Here is a 17,012-nt window from a genome sequence, read left to right as displayed (position 1 = left end):
GTGTTTTTAGTACAAAAAAAAAGACAAAAAAAAAATTAAACCCCACCTTTTCCACCCACCTTTTTTTCTGTTAAAAAAAAAAAAAGGTAAAAAAAAAAAAAAGAAATAATAAAAAAGAAAAATTCTTGCAGCGCCGACAATTTGGGAGGGGGGGGGAAAGACGTTTGTGCTGCAAGAGAATTCCTGAGTGCATTTTGGCACTGCCACAAAATCCCGGGATCCTTTAGATGGAAGTTCTTGTGAATTACGTTAAAAAAAAAAAAAAAGAAAAAAAACACCAAAAAAAAAATCATCTTTTTTTTCTAATATTTAAAGAGTGTTTTTGTAGGTTTAAAAAAAAGACAAAAAAAAAAAGGAAAAAAAAAAAAAATAATAATCCCGACTTGGAATTTGTACGGCTGAGCGGGACACGGGGGTTGCGTCCCCGGTTTCCCGGTTTGCTTGGGGTTTCGGTTCTTTTTTTTTTTTTTTTGGTTGTTTTTTTTTGTTTAGTTTTGAGTTTTTTGGGGTTTTTTGTTTTTCCCTTTTTTCCGTTTTTTTTTTTTTTTTGTATAATAAAGTGAAAAATAATGTTTCTGTTCTCATGTCATTACTATAAAAAATAAAACTTTAGGAAAAAAAAAAGACAAGTGTGAGGAGTGTTTTTCCTCCCTCCTGTGGGGGGGAATCCCTAAGGGGTAATTTTTGGGGGATGCACGGGGATTTGCAGGGATTTGCTAATGGGGAATGGGTTGTGGAGCGCTCAGCGGGTCTGGGATGGCACCAGGATGTCCTGGGGGGTCAGTAGGGGTGGCGATCGGGGGGTCCGAGGAGATCGGGGGGCGCGGGGTTCCCGCGGGGTGCGGGGGAGCTCCAGGCCCCGCCCCCGCCCCGACCACGCCCCCCAGACCCCGCCCCTCAGGCCCCGCCCCGCGCAGACCCCGCCCCATCCAGGCCCCGCCCTGCGCAGACCACGCCCCGCGCAGACCCCGCCCCAAGCCCCGCCCGCCGTGGCCCCGCCCCTCCCCTCCCCCGCGCCCCCTGACGAGGCCGCGGCCCCGCGCGGCGGCGGCGGCTCCGGCCCCTCCCATTGGCCGCGGCCCCTCACGGCGCCTCCCCATTGGCCGAGGCCGCGGGGGCGGGGCCGGGCCGTGCGCGCGCCGGGCGCGCCGCCCCGCCCCTCCCTCACCCCCCTCACCCCCCTCGGCCGCCGCCGCCGCCGCCGGGCGGAGGCACCGCCAGGCCCGGCCCGGCCGCTCCGTCCGCCCGGCACGGCCACGGACCGGCCCCGAGCATGGCGAGCCGCCGCCGGGCCCCGCGCCGGAGCGGCGGGGGGCGCTGACCCGGCCCCGCCCCGGCCCCGGCGGACCCTCCGCGCCGGTGAGTGACCGCCCGTTCCGCCCCTCCCGGCCCGGCGCTCCCGCCCTCCCGGGCCCTGCCCGGCCGCGGGGCCCCGCCGCAACGGAGAGGGGCCCGCTGACCCCGCCCCGGGGCGCCCCGGCACCTCCCCCCGGCGCTCGGGAACGCCGCGATCCTCCCGGGATCATCCCCGGGACCGCCCCGCCTGTGCCCTCCCACCCCCATCCGGAGAGGCGCCGGGACCTTGCCCGCGATCCCCAGGTCCCGAGCCTCCGCTTCTCCCTCCCTCGCTCTCTCCCTGACCCTCCCCCCAATCCTGAGAGCCTCGGGACCCTCCCAGGGCTCCCCAGACCTGCCGGGGACTCCTGAGATCCCCTTTCGGTCTCCCCAACTCCCGGGAGTCCCCACAACCCTCACTGGGCCCCTCAGCCCTATGTGAGACACCCCAGGCCCTGGGATCCTCCTTCCCCCCCTTTTCCTGTTCTTCCATCCACTCCCGAGAGCCCCGCGGCCCTCCCTGGTCTCCCCCAGACCTGTGCCCCCCTAAACCCCCCTTTCCTGTCTGTCCCCTCCTCTCCCGAGAGCTCCCAGGACAACCCCTGGACCCCCAAGCCCTGAGAACCTTCCTTCCTTGCCCTCTCCGTCCCGATCCTGAGAGCCCCTGGGACCCTCTCTGGGCCCCCCAGCCCTATGGGAGACCCCCTGAGCCCCCCTTTCTCCCCCTGCCTTTTCTGCCTCAGCCTGGGGGGTCCTGGGGCTGAGCCAGTTCCAGTCCCTGTTTCCTCTTTCCGCTGTGGAAGGAAGAAATCCTTGGATCAGTGGGATTGGGCTGCGTGTGGGGGGAACGTGGGGACCCCTCTTGTGTCCCCCCCATCCCCGTGGTTGGTCAGAGTCCCCCTCCATCTGCTGCAAGGGAGGGTGATGCAGCAAAACCCAACCTCTCTGTGAGGGGGGCGGTTTGAGGGGCACCCCGAGTCCCCTGTGTCCCCCTACAGTCCAGAGACAATGTGGGAGGGGTGAGGTGGGGCTCCTGGAGGGTCTGGTGAAGACCAGGCTGGCCTGAGGGGTGGGGGGACAACAGGATGGACACAGTGGGGCACAGGGTAAATCCCCCCCGTGGCAGCCAGTGTCCCCCACTAACTTGGGGGGACTCCATGCCAGTGTGGGGAGGGTCATGCCCAGCTGGGAGACCCCCTAGTTCCCCCCCCACTTCACTCCTGGAGGATTTAACCCAGGAGTTAATCCTTCTCTTGGGGTCTCCCCCAGAGCACATCTTGGGGACATCCCTGGGTGTGCAGTGGGATTTTGGCTGGAAGAGGGGTTCGGGGGGGGTTGCTGGTGGGGGTTGAGGTGCCAGCGAGACCCCCGTGTGCCCCCAGCCCCCCGTGTCCCGTGCTATGAGTGTTTGGCGTGACTTCTCTGCGAGCAGCTGCAAATGAAAATGGAGGATATGTCTTTGTCTGGCCTGGATAACAGCAAACTGGAGGTGAGCTGCCCCCTCCGTGGGTCTGTCTGTCCCCTAGGGTGTCCGTGTGTCCCCCCCAGTCCCTAAGGGCTCCCCCTGTGCCCCCAGGCCATTGCACACGAGATCTACACGGAGCTGGTGGAGGATGCCTGCCTGGGGCTCTGCTTCGAGGTGCACCGGGCTGTCAAGTGCGGGTACTTCTTCCTGGATGACACGGACCCCGACAGTATGAAGGACTTTGGTGAGCCCCCCAAGCTCCCCAGAGTTGGGGTGACTCTGGGGACAGGGACACAGCCAGGCCCCTGCTCCCAGAGAGGCTGTGGTGGGGTTGGTGGTCTCCACACACAGGGATTTGAGTTTCAGGGGTGCTAAAGGGGGATTAAACACCCAAACGTACCCCCTGCAGTGACCAGCTTGTCCCAGAGGGATAAATGTGGGGTCTACTGAACCCCAAAACACAGTGCTGGGCCCTGGAGGACACAGCTGGGGTGTGGGGGGATGTAGCAGAGACCCCCTGGCAGCACTGCCGCTGGTTTCAGCTCCCCCCAGTCACGCTGAGGCTGTGGGGAAGGCCTGGCAGCCCCAAGGAGCCTCGCAGAGCAGACTGGAGGTCTTGGGGCAGCGGCTGAGTGTGTTCCCCTGCAGAGATCGTGGACCAGCCAGGCGTGGACATCTTCGGGCAGGTGTACAACCAGTGGAAGAACAAGGAGTGCGTGTGCCCCAACTGCAGCCGCAGCATCGCCGCCTCCCGCTTCGCCCCTCACCTGGAGAAGTGCCTGGGCATGGGCCGCAACAGCAGCCGCATCGCCAACCGCAGGTGGGGCTGGGGGTGCTCCCCGCGGGGAAACTGAGGCACGAGGGGCTGAGGCTGGGTCTGTTCCCTGAGGGGTGCTGCGGATGGATCCTGGGGTAATGAAGAGAACGGGAGGAGCAGGATGGATCCCGGTGTTCCAGAGAGGATGGGAGGACACCGAGGGGACACGGGATGGATTGTGGGGTTCTGTGGAGGACGTGGGGCAAACTCCTGCCATGACCTCCCTCCCCTCCCCGCTCAGGATCGCGAGCAGCAACAACCTGAACAAGTCGGAGAGTGACCAGGAGGACAACGATGACATCAATGACAACGACTGGTCGTATGGCTCCGAGAAGAAAGGTGGGGAGGGGTCCCTGGATTCCTGAGGGGGGGACACATCCTGCCTGCCCCATGGCCCCTGAACCCTGCGTGGGTGGGGCGGGGAGAGTAGCCGTGTGTGGTGGTCCTGGCCTTGGGGAGGGGGTGGCTCTGGGCTTGGGGCTGAATCCATTGGAAAAGGTCAAATCTGTCCCTTCTGTGTCTCTCCCCGTAGCAAAGAAGAGGAAATCGGATAAGGTGAGATTTTGAGGGGTGCCGGGAAGGGTGGGGGGCGCGGGGGGACACAGGACACCCCCAACACACCCCTCTCGTTGCAGAACCCCAACTCGCCCCGCAGATCCAAGTCCCTGAAACACAAAAATGGTGAGAGGGCGTGGCTTCTGTGTCGGGGGCGGGGCTTACACCTCCGGGGTGGGGCTAATTGGGGGTCACACCATTGGGGCGGGGCCTGGGCGGGCAGGTATTGGGGGCGGGGCACGTGTGAGGGGTTGGGTATTTGGGATGAGTGGGGCAGGAATTGGGGGTGGGGTACTCGGGGTGGGTGGGGCACCTGCAGTGGGTGGGGCTTATGGGGGGCGGGGCTCTCCCTGGCTGGGGCAGGGGGCAGGGGGAGGGGTCCCAGTAGGGTCAGGACATGGGCAGGACCCCCCTCACCCCTCCTCTCTCCCAGGTGAGATCGGCGGGAACCCCGATCCCTTCAAGGTGAGCCTGGGGCTGAGGGAGATGGCTGCCAGTCCCTCTGCCCCCAGAGGATCCTCCCCAGAGGGGAGTGTCCCCCCAGCTTCCCCCCGGCCCTGACCCTGCTCTCTGCCCCCCCAGTACAGCAACTCGGCAGGAATCAACTACGAGACGCTGGGCCCCGAGGAGCTGCGGACGCTGCTCACCACGGTGCGGGGCAGGGCGGTCAGCACGGGGGGACCACAGCAGCTCGGACCCCTGGGGTCTCCCCAGCTGGGCTCCATCCCACCGGGGCTGCTTTCCAGGCTGGGAATGGGAACATGCAGCAGTCCTGATCTTGGGACACAACACTGGGAGCCCCCAGGGCTGGGATGGTGCAGCACAGCCAGGGGTCACTCACCTGTCCCCCCCAAACTCACCTGTTCTTTCCCTCCCCAGCAATGCGGGGTCATCTCTGAGCATACCAAGAAGATGTGCACCAGGTGAGGGTGGCCCAGCCTGGCCCTGCTCGCTGAGGGGGGTTTCCCAGGGGTCCCCAACATCTCCCACATCCCCATGGGAGGGGGGATGGCCCATCTCAGTCCCGTGTCTCATCCCCAGGTCCCTGCGGTGTCCCCAGCACACGGATGAGCAGCGCAGGGCAGTCCGTGTTTACCTCCTCGGGCCCTCCGCGTAAGTGGGTGCAGACCTGGGGACCCCAATGTCCTGGGGTCACTGTCCCATGGGTCTGGGGGGACTGCACAGGGTGCTCAGGTGGGGCTGGAGACAGCAACGGCCCTGGAGAGGCCTGGAGGGGATGGGAACCCAGGGCTGGGGTTGGGATGTGCAGCCCAGTGGGGTGGTAAGGGGCTGGGCTGAGCCCCTGGGCATCCCCCTGGCATCTGGGGGGGCTCTGTCACCCCTTCCCCCTGTAACACCTGTGCCCAGGTCCCTGCCCGAGGCCGAGGGTGGCGTGGAGAACGACAGCTTCGAGGTGGCTGAGAGCCAGGCCCTCATGAGCCGCCTGCAGTGGGATGGCTCCTCCGACATCTCCCCCTCCGACTCGGCCTCCTCCAAAGCCAGTGAGTGTTTGGGGGGCTGGGGGACAAATTCTGGGGCACAGACCCCTCTGAGGGGCAAATCCTGGGGTACAGACCCCTCTGTGGGGGCAAAACTGGCTCTTCTGGCATCTCCCCAGTACAAGAGGGGATGAACGGACCATGGCTCCAAAGCCTGGAACACCTTGTCACCCACCTGGGAGGGGGAAGAACAGTTTGGGGTACGTTTTCCTGGGTGTTGATTGGAGATGGGGGTGGATCCACTCTGTTCTGGGGCCCAGCTCCTCCCTGAAACCCCCATTGCTTCCCTCTCTCCCCTCCCCAGGTACAAACAACTCCGAGTCCCGCAAGACCAAGAAGAAAAAGCCCCACCTGGGGCTGGTGAGTGGCACCCCAGGGCTCGGCTCCAGCAAGAAGAAGAAGCCCAAGCCCCCAGCCCCCCACACCCCCAGCATCTACGACGACATCAACTGAGCCCTGCAGAGCTGGGGAGGGGCAGGACGGACAGAGGGACGGACAGGGGCCAGGACAGCCCCCGAGCACCCCCTGGGCTGGACACAACGTAGGTACCGGAGCACGGAGGACTCGGCCATGGCCGGAGTGGGGCTGGATTTGGGGAGCCCTCATTAGTGCCCCTTCATCCCCCCGTCCCGGTGCCTCTATTTATTCTGTGACAGTTTTTGTACGTGGGGCTCCCATCGGGGCGTCTCGCTCGGACATGGGGGCACAGCCCCCCTTCCCCTCCCAGCGCCCCCAAAGCCAGCTGTGCCCCCCACGCCTGATCCTCGCTTTCCCAGTGGGTTGGGGGCACCTGGACTCCCTGGGCAGGTCCAGGCCTGGGTCAGGGGGTTGTGAATCCCCCCTGCCTCAGGGTTTTAGGGTGAGCCCCCCACCCTGGGGCTGCCCCCTCTCCCTGCTCCACACTGGCACTCGCTGGTTGGGCAGGCTCAGGAGGGGGGGGTCACACTGGAGGGGGTGTTTCCCACTCAGAGGACAAGTGGGGACCCTCTCACCCCCCAGATGTGTCCAGCTGTGCCTGCATTCAGCTGTTGGGGGTCCTGGGGGCCTGGCAGTGCCCCCACGGGGGGGTCACGGGGGGGTTGCATGTTGCATCCTTCATGTTTGGGGCTGTTTGGGGGTGGGTCTGGGGGCGGGGGGAGCTGCTGTGACCATCCCTGCGCCAAACTGTTTGGGGAGGGGGGAACCCCAACCTGCCAGGGACCTCTGGAGGTGGGGAGCTGGCAGTGGAGCAAACCTGGGGGGGAAGCACAGCCTGGCTTCAACGCAGAGCCCCCCACACCTCGTATCCCCAGGGCAGCTCTGCGCCCCCTCCCCACGTGCCTGGGGTCCTGCTGCTGCGGTCAGAGTCGGGGGGATCCCCACAGCTCTGGCTGGCGTTTGCACCCCCACAGGCCCCGCTTTTGTTTTGGGGGAGTCAGGACCAGCACCCCGCTGTGCGGGCTGGGGGACACAGCTCCCTCTGGCTGGATCCAGGCCACCCCCTGCCCCGTGAGCTCCACCCTCCCTTCCCCACAGCTGTTCTCCATCGCAGGGGCTGTGGGGGGCTCTGTCCCCTCCATTGTCCCCCCCGGCTGTCTGACCCCCCATCTGGCCGTATGTCCGCGGGGGGGCTGTGTCTGTCCCCCCACCCCGGTGCCGTGGCTCGTCCTCTCGCTGGGACTCACAAATTATGGTGCTCTCGACTCTGGATTCACTATTGTTTTCAAACTGCTGCTAAAGGCTGGGCTGGGGGGGCCCTGCAGAGCCCTGGGCACCTCAAAACGCTGCAGGAGCCCCCCCAGTGCATGGGGACCCCCGTGTGGTCCCTCCCGCTGTGGCTTTGGGGCTGGGGGGTCTGGCTACCCGGGCATGCCAAGCTGGCCTTCGTGTGCCCTGGGGCCTGAGGACGGGGGGGCATGGGCACCCAAAAACACGGGGGACCACCCCAAACTGCCTGGGGGTACACGGCAAGCTGGGGGGGAGTGGAGGGGGGACAGCCTGAGCCCCTCCAGCTGTGGGAGAGTCGCTGCAATTTGGGGTCCAAGGGGTGTAACGGGGCTTGGGGGGGAGTGGGCTCAGACCCTGTGATGCCCCCCAGGTCGGTGTCCTCACTCCCCCCGATGTTTCTGCGTGTCCCCCCGCGGGGGAGCTGAGCCCTTGTGAGGTCTGTGTGTCCCGTGAGTGGGTTGTGGCTGCCCCTGTAAATAAAACTGCATCTTGACTTGGTATCCCTGGCATTAATTACGGCTTGTTAATTAGGCAGGGCCTTTACCCCCCTCCACCCATCTCCCCCCACCCCATTCACCAGAGGTGGGGCTGATTTGCTTTTATAACCCCAAATGTGTGGATGGGTGGGAGAGTGAGCAGAGCAGCCCCCAGGGCAGGAAGGTGACCACTGGGGTGACTTAACACCCTTTTATTTACTTCAAAAAGTCCTTGGGAAGAATCCACAGCCGGTTCCAGTGCTGTCCCACTCCCCCGAGCTGGGATTGGGGGAATGGAGTCTGGGGGAGGCACAGCCCCTTTTTGGAGGAGTAAAGTCCGGCAGCAAGGCAGGGCTGGATGTGCTGAGCTCCCACCGTGCTGGCTCTGGTGCCTCCCCGCTCCTTCCCGCCTCATCCTGCCTGTCCGTACACCCCGAAAGCCAGGAAGGTGACCAGGATGGTGACACCGATCAGGGACACGGTGGCCGGGGCCGTGAAGAGCTGCCGGTAGTTGATGCGGAAATACCAGCCCAGCGCCAGCACCACCATGACCGTGGGGACCATGAGGGTCCCTCCGCCCACGGGCAGCCCGGGGGTCGTGGGGCCAGCGGGGCTGGGGTCGGGCAGGGCAGGGGTGGCCGCGGTGGCTCCCCGGGAGCGGTGGCAGTGGATGACACAGTTGTCGGTGATGCGGAGCGAGCGCAGCGTCCGCGCCTGGTCCTGCAGCAGCTGCCCGCGGTAGATGAGCTTCATCTGGCTCTCCTGGCCCGGGAAGCATTTGCTGCGGGAGGAGGGAAGAGGTTGGAGGTAGCAGAGACGGAGCTCCTGGACCCACCCGGGGTGGTGGAAAGCCCCCGCTATTAAACGGGGAGGGGGCGGCTCGGGGGGGCCGGGATGGCACTGCCACCGCGCCACCGCTGTCTCTTTTAAACTCGTTGTTTTAAATCCCACACCCCCCGGTATTTTCGGCACGGCAAGAGGGATAAAAGCCCTCCCCCGTTCTGTGGGAGGGGGCTCTTTGCAGCGGGGCGGGACTGGCAGCCCGGCAGCGCTCCCCGTGTCCCCTGTCCCTCGGGACTCACCTCTTGAGAATGCCCACGGTGTCCTCGGGCCGGGCCACCGCCACCTCCTCGGTGTCGTTGAGAAACTTGAGGCGGATCTTGATGAGGCCGGAGCACGCGTCCCCCTGCCCGGGCTCAGCGCTGCCTTGCGACAAGCTCCGCACGTCCGGCAGCTGCTCGGGGCTGGGATCGGGGCAGCTCCCGCTGTCCCCCCGCGCCGCCGCTCCCTCCTCCTCCTCCTCTGTTTTCTCCTCTGCGTTTTCGGGGGCTCTGGGGGGCTCCGGAGCCTCGGCCGCCCCCGCTGGCCCCGCGTAGGGCGGGAGGGGCCCGAGGCGGATCACGGCCGCGTCCCCGGTGCCCAGCAGCTGGCTGGTGCCATCGGCCACGTACGTGGACAGCCAGGCCAGCACCAGCGCCAGCACCAGCACGGCCACCCCGGCCACCAGCGTCACCTCGTCCCCCACCCCCAGGATGAGGGGGGCGGCTGGGGGCTCCATCTCCGGGACCCCCCCGCTCCGCCGGGGACCTCTATCCCCGCCTCGATCTGCCGGTGCCCGGTGTGGCCGCGCTGTGCGGCGGCAGCGGGGACTCGCGGGGCTGCGCCGGTGCCACCCTCGGGCTCAGAGCAGACCCCGGTGCCCGGAGATCCGCGGGGACGGGAGCTCCTCGCTGCGGATTTTCCTCCTCGCACCCGAGGCACCGAGCCGGCAGCGCTGCGCTCACCTTACCGGGCCCGGCGGAGGGTCCCGGCGGGTCCCGCAGCCCCTCGGTGCCCAGCGGGACAGGGTCAGGCCATCCCCGACCTGGACGGAGCAGAGCGATGCGGTCAGCGGGGCTCGGGCTCCGCGGGGCGAGAGGAACCGGGGGAGTCCCTGCCAGCCCCGGGGGTCCCGGTGTGTCCCCGCCATCCCGGGGGTCCCGATGTGTGCCGGTGTGTCCCCGCCATCCCGGGGGTCCCGGTGTGTCCCCGTGTGTCCCCGCCATCCCGGGGGTCCCGGTGTGTCCCCGCCATCCCGGGGGTCCCGGCGTGTCCCCGCCATCCCGGGGGTCCCGGTGTGTCCCGGTGTGTCCCCGCCATCCCGGGGGTCCCGCTGCCCCCCCCACTCACCGCCTCCCGCCGCCGCCGCCCGCGCGCCGGAAGCGCTACGTCACAGGGCGCCGCCAGGGGGCGGGAGGGGCGCTGGGCGCGCGCGGGGAGCGTCACTGCCGCGCCCGCAGACCACGCCCAGTGGGCGTGATCGAATGGGGCGGAGCGAGATGGCCACGCCTCCCATGGGTGGGCGGGGCCTGATGGAGGGGAGGGGTATATAGGGGCGTGGCTATGGGCGTGGCCATGCGCCTCGCAGCGCGGGGCGGGGCCGCGGGAGCAGCTTGGGAAACCCCCGGGCTGAGCCCCCCGGACACCCCCTGGCCCCGGCTGCCACCCCCTCCACAGTCCCCACGTCCCCAGGGTCCGTCTGTCCCCTCCCTGCCACCTGTGGCCCCCTGGCTCTGTCCCCCTCATCCCCTGTCCCACCCTGTCCCTTGTCACCCACAGCAGTTGCCATTGCCCGCCCTGGTCCCACTTACAAAGATGCCTCAAGAGCCACCTCTGCCATGTCCTTTATTGACAGCAGGGCACGGAGGACACCAGTGGGGACACATGGAGTGCCCTCAGGAGATGAGCCCTTCGATGGGCAGCTGTAGGTAGCGACGCAGGGCAGGTGGCAGTGCCAGCTTGGGGACAGCAGCGTGACAGCGGGCGCCCAGGTGACGCCGGATGGCTACGCGCGCCAGGTGCTGCAGTCGCCGTGGTTGTCCCGCCATGCGCACAGCCGAGGCATAGAACTCCTGGTGCTCCTGCATGGGCGGACACAGGGGTCAGCAGGGCGGGGTTGGGACACGGTGACACCTCAGGACAGTCCAGGACAGCCCCTTACCTCCCACAGCTCGGGGGGCACGGCCTCCACCCAGCCGTCGGCGGGGGGCAGGTGGTCGTAGGCGTTGAGCATCACCTCCAGCGCCGGCGGGTGCTGGCAGCACAACCTGAGCATCTGCCGGCAGAGCTGTGTCACTGAGGAGTGACACCGCCGCTGCCCCCACCCCGTGACCCCCGCCACCTCCATCCCCCACCTTGGGGTGCACGGGGAGGGCGCCGTGGTCCAGCAGGAGCGCGATGGTCTCCTCGGGCCGCTGCTCCCGGTACTCGTGCACGGCGCGGAGGGCACAGTCCATGGGGGTGTCCCCGGCCCCGTTGGGGACAGTGGCATCGGCGCCGTGGCGCAGCAGCAGCCTGGCCAGCGCGGGGTGCCCGTTGGCACAGGCGTTGTGCAGCGGAGCGTGGCCCTTGCGCCCCGCGGCCCCGGGGTCAGCTCCGGCCGCCAGCAGCCGCTCGGCCACCCGCAGGAACCGCTCGGCGTCCTCGGGACGCTCGGCCGCGGCGGCCGCGGCGTTCAGGGGGGTCTCACCCTGGTGGGTGCGCAGGGAGGGGTCGGCGCCGTGGTGCAGGTACAGCTCCACGTGGGCCACCAGCCCCTGGCGCGCTGCCACGTGCAGGGCTGTCACCTGCCGGTCGCGCGTGCCCAGGTTCACCTGCGCCCCGTGCGCCAGCAGCAGCTCCGCGCACCTGGAGCGAGGGAAAAGGGTAAGGGGACACTCTGCGGAGACACCCCTGGGACACGACCAGGACACGCCAGAGAGATGTGGTCCCCGTGGGACACCCACCCTGGCCATGCCCCCTCGCAGGTGACCCCGTACCTGAGGCTGTGGGGCGCGGTGCAGAGGTGCAGCGGGGCCGAGCCGTCGGCGCTCAGCACGTTGGGGTTGGCGCCGAAGGTCAGGAGCAGGCGGGCGCAGTTGGGCTGGGGGGCTGCCGCGCTGTCGTGCAGGGCTGCTCGGCCCCCCACCACGGCGTCCACGGCCGCCCCCCGCAGCAGCAGGTGCCGGGCACAGTCCTCGTAGCCGCGGGCGGCGGCGATGCGCAGGGCGGAGGTTTGCTGCCGGCGGGGGCTCAGCACCCACAGCCCTGCGGGGGTCAGCAGGCACTGGGGGCTGCCGGATCACCCACCCCGCTGGACCCCCTCACCCACCCAGCCACAGCCCTGCAGGAGGTGCAGTGAGCAGTGGGACATCCGTGGGGCTCAGCACACCCACCCTGCTCCCCGCAGACTGGAGCAGCCAGCCCTGCTCCCCACAGCCCACCTAGAGCTGCACCCCCACCTGTCACCCCTTTTCTCGGCTCCCCACTTATTCTGCAGGGGGAATGGGAGGGAAGGGAGAAGGGAGAAGAAAGGAAGTACTGCCAGCCCCGTACCCTGCTCCGGTGACCACACCAGCTCCTCGCTGACCATCTCCAGCACCAAATTGGCAGTGGCCTCGTCTCTGAAGATGCTCTGGACGCGGGGCAGGTCCCCGGCGTAGAGGGCATTGTGCACGGCAGGGTCCCGGCAGAACTGGCGCCGCCTGGGGGGGCTCGGGGGGCCGCGGGGGCTCCCGGGCAGGAAGCGGCGGGAGGCTGACTCCCGGGCCAAGGCTCTCCGGCGATCCTCCCGTTCCAGCAGCTCCCGCTGCAGCCGCAGCGAGCGCAGCGCCGAGGAGCTGAAGGCGAAGGTTTCGTGGGCCATGGGAGGGCAGGGGGGATTTGGGGTGTAGTGAGCAGCGCCCTGCGCCTGGGGGGCTATAAATAGGGCTGTGCCCCACACACGGAAGTGGAATCAAATCCCAGAGCCAGCGGCCCTATAAATAACTCCTGGGTGGTAAACAGAGTCACAGGGTGCTGGGGAGTTTAACCTGTTGGTGGGTGTGAGGTAGTGATGGCACATGGGGTGGGATTTGGGGACCCCCCAACCTGTGGGGCTGTGACACCCTGGGGGGAATGGCCCCTCCTGCCCAGGGAAAACAGGGACACCCTGGGAAGAGACAGAGGGTGACACATGAAGACACAGGTGATGCAGAAACAAAACAGCCCTTTAATGCAGGTTTGGGAGCAACAGGGGCCACTGTGCCCGGAGCAGTGGGGACAGCACTGAGGCCGTGTCCCCCCGGGGACACCGCAGCTCTGGGCTCCACAACAAACACCACAGACACGGAGAGAGAAGCAGGTGGGTGGCAGGTGTGTCACCTGCTCCTCAGCACTGTCACCCTCACAGCAGCTCCGAGGCTCAGCCGCAGTCAGCCTGCTCCGCAGCTGAGAAGAAATCCTCAGGCAGCTCTCCCAGCAGCCCATCCAGGTCATCTGCAGGGCACAGCGGGATGGGATCCGTGAGTTTTGGGTGTATATGGGATCATGGAATTGCTCTGGTTGGGAACCAGGCCCTGTTTCCCACAGGACATGGAGCTTTGCCTCCCCTCCCAGAGCAGCTCTGACTCACCCATGTCACATCCATCAGCTCCCACTGGCTCTTCCTGGCCAGGACCAGAGCTCGGTGGGCACAGGGAGAAGTCCCCAGGATGCTGCTCTGCGCTGGGGCCACTTGTCCTTGGCTGTCCCCAGTCCTCAGCACCAGGGACACCCTGGGGGGGCTGCACAGGGGGCTCCAGGATCGGCTCAGCCTGGGCAGGGACCTGCAAACCCCAGTGGGGATGAATTACTGGGGGATTTATCCATCCCTCCCCCTTCCCCCCGAGGGTCCCCACAGCCCAGACCCCCCTGGGGGGTCCCAGCAGTGTCCCCCCCTCACCTGCCGGGGGGAGCAGCCCTCGGGCTCTGGTGGGAAGATCCGGAGCAGGTTGTTGGGGGTCACGTTGAGGTAGTGGTTGCGGTGGGAGGGGGAGAAGACCCCGACCTGCAGGGAGGGCAGAGAGAGGGGGCAGAGCCAGCTCTGCCTCCCACCAGCTGAGCAGCTCCTGGGTAACACCCCAAAGTTACAGTTCGTCATTTATGGACATCTTAGGATGAAGGGTGAAATTTTGGGAATATTTGAGAAAAATCCAACGTGTAAAACTGTGGGAAACCCTTTTTTTTTTGTATTTGCAGTCCCAGGGTGCTATGGAATGGGAATGGTGATGTACCATATGAACACCCTAATTTTCTTATCCTAATATTTACATTCACAATTCCAGAGTGTAAGGGGTGGGGAATGGGACAGGTGATGTGCTGTATCTCCACCCCAGCAGTTCCCCACACTGCACTCCCCTGGGATGAGACCCCACTGCCTGTGGGACAAGCAGCCCCCCAGCCCTCCTCACCTGCCTCAGGAGCAGCACAGACCCAGCCCGGAGCTCGCTCTGCCTCTGCTCCAGCAGCAGCCGGTGCACCGTGCCCTGCATCTCCCCTGGGAACGAGGATGGGATCCGTGAGCCCTGGAGTGACGGGCAGGAGCCCCACCTGGGCACAGGTACAGCCCCACTCACCTGTGGGGTCCCGGAACACTGCGCCAGCACCAGCGCTGCTCTTGCTCAGGGTCTTGATCATCACAGCCATGCTGGGAACCTTGTTTTTTGGGAGCTGCTTCAGGGCTGCCTGCACAGCACAATGGGATTTTGGGATAACCTGGGGCAGAGCCGGGAGCTGGACTCTGTGATCCCTGTGGGTTCCTTCCCCGTGGGATATTCTAGGATTCTACCACCCTCATCACCCATGGGGATATGGATGTCCGGTCAGCCCAGCTTGGCCCCTCCCCACAGATTCCCAGCCCTAAAAGCAGCTCTGAGGGGTGAGGGAAGAGCAGGAAGCCAAATCCCGGGATGCCCTCACCTTGCGGAGCACCATGACCACGCTGTAGGTGTGGAGGAAGCAGCTGGGGTCCCTCTCATCCAGCCCCAGCTCTGTCTTCATGGCCAGCCAGGGCCCCTTCCCAAAATCCTCCTCCGTGGGCAGCTGGGAGCAGGGCAGTGCCTGGAGTGAGGGACAGCCATGGTCATGGAGCCTCTGGGACCCCCAGGACGCCCAGCAGGATCTGGTGTGGGGTGGGGGTTACCTGAGCCCTCGGCTTTGCCACAGCCCCGTGAGCTGGAGTTTGGGGAGCAGAAACCAGGATCTCCTCCAGCAGCTTCCCAGAGTGCTTGTGGGAGAGGGAGAGAAGTCCAGGGATCTGCATTGCTTCATCAGCTGCTCCCGTCCCATCCCGTCCCATCCCATCCCATCCCATCCCTTCCCCTCCCCTCCCATCCCATCCCATCCCAACCCAGCCCCAATCCCATTCCTGACCCCATCCCATTCCCATCTCCACCCCCAAGCCACCCTTATCCCCGTTCACACGCTGTCCCCATTCTCACCCAGTCCCAACCCCATCTCCATCCAGTCCCAACCCCATCTCCATCCAGTCCCAATCCCATTCTCACCCAGTCCCAACCCCATCTCCATCCAGTCCCACTCCCGTTACCCACCTGCTGGGGCAGGATCCCGGCGGGTCCCGGGAAGCGCCGGCTCTCCCTGCGCTGGGGGGCTCGGGAAGCTCCCCCGGGGGCTTTGCTGGCCGCTGCCACCAGCTGCACCAGGTGGTTGGTGACCACAGGGGCGTTCGGGGGGCCAGGAGCATTGGGAGCCACGGGGGGATTCGGGAAGCCGGGGGGCTGCCGGGGAGGAGGCCTTGGGGGCTCCATGGAGCTTTGGGGGCCCGAGGGGGGTCTGGGGGGCAGCCGGGGCTGGGGGCAGCTCTGTGCTGGGGGGGTCCGGGAACTGCTCCCTCCCAGGGATGCTTGCAAAGGCCTCAGGGATGGAGCCCCCGGGGCAGGGCTGGACCCTCCGGAGCTTCCCGGCTTTCCCACGGGAGGTGGGGGTCTGGGGGCACAGGCACTGACCGCGCTGGGCCGCAGCACCAGTTTGGGACTGGGGAGGGGGCCCTGCCTGTCCTGCAGCCCCCCGGAGCCGGGGAGCAGCTCCTCTCCCACCCTGAGCTTTTTGGGGATCCCACATTCCTGAGCGTTCTCCTTCCCTGGGCATTTCCAAGGGGGTTTCTCCCTGCGCCCGGGGGGCACCGGTGCCTCGGGACCCTCCAGCTCCCTGCAGGCGGCCAGGAGAAGGTCATTGTCCAGCTCGTCCTGGGGCGCTGCTGCCCGGGATGGGGGTCCCTGCAATCCCACGGGACGCTCCTCCTGCCCGGCCAGCGGCCGGAGGGTGGCTTTACTGGGATGGGCTTTACTGGGATGGGCTTTACTGGGAGGAACTGGGATGACGCTGGGTGAGGAATGTCCGCGGACCACAAACTGGTTCTCTGCGTCTTCTACAGCGGAGAGGAAATCCTGTGGGAAAACCAACACCGTGAATCCGAACAGCTCCGTGTGCTCCCCGGAATTCACGCTGGGGTGACAAACTCGGTCAGGATGGCAGCTCGGGGGTCCCCAGGTCACCGCGGGGCTCCTCACCTCGTCCTCCAGCTCCCCGTCGGTTCCAAAAAGCTTCTGGAAGTGGCAGGACTGTGGGGAAAGGAGGAGGAATGGGACTGGGAAGGACACAGCCAGCTGGGGGCTCGGTGGTCCCGGAGGGCTCCGCCGTGTCACCGCCGGGGTCGCCGAGGGCCCCGGAAGGACCTCAGAGCTCGCCGAGGGGACCCCGGGCCTGCTGCCCCACCCCGCGGGGCCTCAGCGATCCCTGCAAGGGGCCCTCCGTGGAGACCCCAGAACTCTCCCGGGGACCCCAAAACCGCCTCGGTCCCCCCGGCCCCGTTACCATGGCAGCGGCGCGACCCCGGCCCGGCCCCGGAGGCGGAAGCGGCGGGGCCGGGACTCGAACCGGGGTCTCTGGGGAAGGGGCGGAACTTCCCCTGCGGCGCCGCGCGCCGCCTGGCGGCGGGCAGGAAACGCGGCCGCACCCCTTAAAGGGCCACGCACCCCCTTTGCCCGCGCGTGTCACATGTGCACACGCGTGTGCCCCGCGTCACCCGGCCGCGTCCTGCGGCGCCGCCGGTGACTCAGCGCGGCCCCGGCCCGGCGTGATTCATCCCCGCACGCCCCCGCGGCACACGCTGAGTGACCCCCCCGCCCCGGGCCTGCTGCACCCACACACGCGCGTGTGCAAGGGCACGGGCAGCTGCTGCGGCCGGCAAGGGCACGCGAGTGTGTCTGCGTGTGTGTCCTGCACGCACGTGGGTCTGTGTGTGTCCTGTGCACATGTCCATGTGTGTCTATGTGTGTCCCTGGCACACGCGAGTTTCTGTGTGTGTCCTGCACGCGTGCGTG

At 66.1% G+C, this 17,012-nt stretch overlaps 4 protein-coding genes across 6 annotated transcripts; 1 reads left to right on the top strand and 3 right to left on the bottom strand.

The window, feature by feature from the left end:
• The first annotated feature begins 1,169 nt into the window (after positions 1 to 1,169).
• Positions 1,170 to 7,878, top strand: ATXN7L3 (ataxin 7 like 3). Of its 3 annotated transcripts, none has more exons than XM_085083338.1 (14): positions 1,170 to 1,359; positions 2,718 to 2,824; positions 2,912 to 3,044; positions 3,449 to 3,620; positions 3,859 to 3,956; positions 4,150 to 4,172; positions 4,253 to 4,298; positions 4,606 to 4,637; positions 4,755 to 4,823; positions 5,052 to 5,095; positions 5,214 to 5,285; positions 5,541 to 5,674; positions 5,791 to 5,871; positions 5,976 to 7,878. In XM_085083338.1, exons 2-14 carry the CDS (start codon positions 2,774 to 2,776, stop codon positions 6,122 to 6,124), a joined length of 1,104 nt encoding a protein of 367 aa, XP_084939464.1. In that variant the 5' UTR covers positions 1,170 to 1,359; positions 2,718 to 2,773; the 3' UTR covers positions 6,125 to 7,878. The 3 variants fall into 3 exon arrangements, with proteins under 3 accessions (XP_084939464.1, XP_084939467.1, XP_084939466.1); XM_085083340.1 differs by lacking the exon at positions 1,170 to 1,359 and adding an exon at positions 1,408 to 1,599; XM_085083341.1 differs by lacking the exon at positions 5,791 to 5,871 and having other exon boundaries at positions 1,173 to 1,359.
• Positions 7,879 to 8,034: 156 nt separating this feature from the next.
• On the bottom strand, positions 8,035 to 10,152 carry TMUB2 (transmembrane and ubiquitin like domain containing 2). Its single transcript, XM_085083342.1, has 3 exons — positions 10,024 to 10,152; positions 8,937 to 9,718; positions 8,035 to 8,635 (listed from the first exon to the last, which is right to left on the bottom strand). Exons 2-3 carry the CDS (start codon positions 9,410 to 9,412, stop codon positions 8,266 to 8,268), a joined length of 846 nt encoding a protein of 281 aa, XP_084939468.1. The 5' UTR covers positions 9,413 to 9,718; positions 10,024 to 10,152; the 3' UTR covers positions 8,035 to 8,265.
• A 349-nt stretch (positions 10,153 to 10,501) lies between these two features.
• Positions 10,502 to 12,680, bottom strand: ASB16 (ankyrin repeat and SOCS box containing 16). The gene is made up of 5 exons (XM_085083282.1): positions 12,208 to 12,680; positions 11,652 to 11,919; positions 11,028 to 11,520; positions 10,835 to 10,948; positions 10,502 to 10,754 (listed from the first exon to the last, which is right to left on the bottom strand). Exons 1-5 carry the CDS (start codon positions 12,515 to 12,517, stop codon positions 10,569 to 10,571), a joined length of 1,371 nt encoding a protein of 456 aa, XP_084939408.1. The 5' UTR covers positions 12,518 to 12,680; the 3' UTR covers positions 10,502 to 10,568.
• Positions 12,681 to 12,842: 162 nt separating this feature from the next.
• On the bottom strand, positions 12,843 to 16,644 carry HROB (homologous recombination factor with OB-fold). The gene is made up of 10 exons (XM_085083281.1): positions 16,504 to 16,644; positions 16,200 to 16,250; positions 15,222 to 16,076; positions 14,813 to 14,896; positions 14,590 to 14,730; positions 14,247 to 14,355; positions 14,082 to 14,167; positions 13,574 to 13,678; positions 13,265 to 13,457; positions 12,843 to 13,128 (listed from the first exon to the last, which is right to left on the bottom strand). The coding sequence occupies exons 1-10, from the start codon at positions 16,504 to 16,506 to the stop codon at positions 13,055 to 13,057; spliced, it is 1,701 nt and encodes a 566-aa protein (XP_084939407.1). The 5' UTR covers positions 16,507 to 16,644; the 3' UTR covers positions 12,843 to 13,054.
• Between the last annotated feature and the right edge of the window lie 368 nt (positions 16,645 to 17,012).

The sequence above is a fragment of the Lichenostomus cassidix genome, chromosome 27 (assembly GCF_008360975.1).
Source record: "Lichenostomus cassidix isolate B80296 chromosome 27, HeHo_3.0, whole genome shotgun sequence".
NCBI lineage: Eukaryota > Metazoa > Chordata > Aves > Passeriformes > Meliphagidae > Lichenostomus > Lichenostomus cassidix.
Note: the sequence above shows the minus strand (reverse complement) of the source record. Positions and strands in the feature narration are given on the sequence as shown.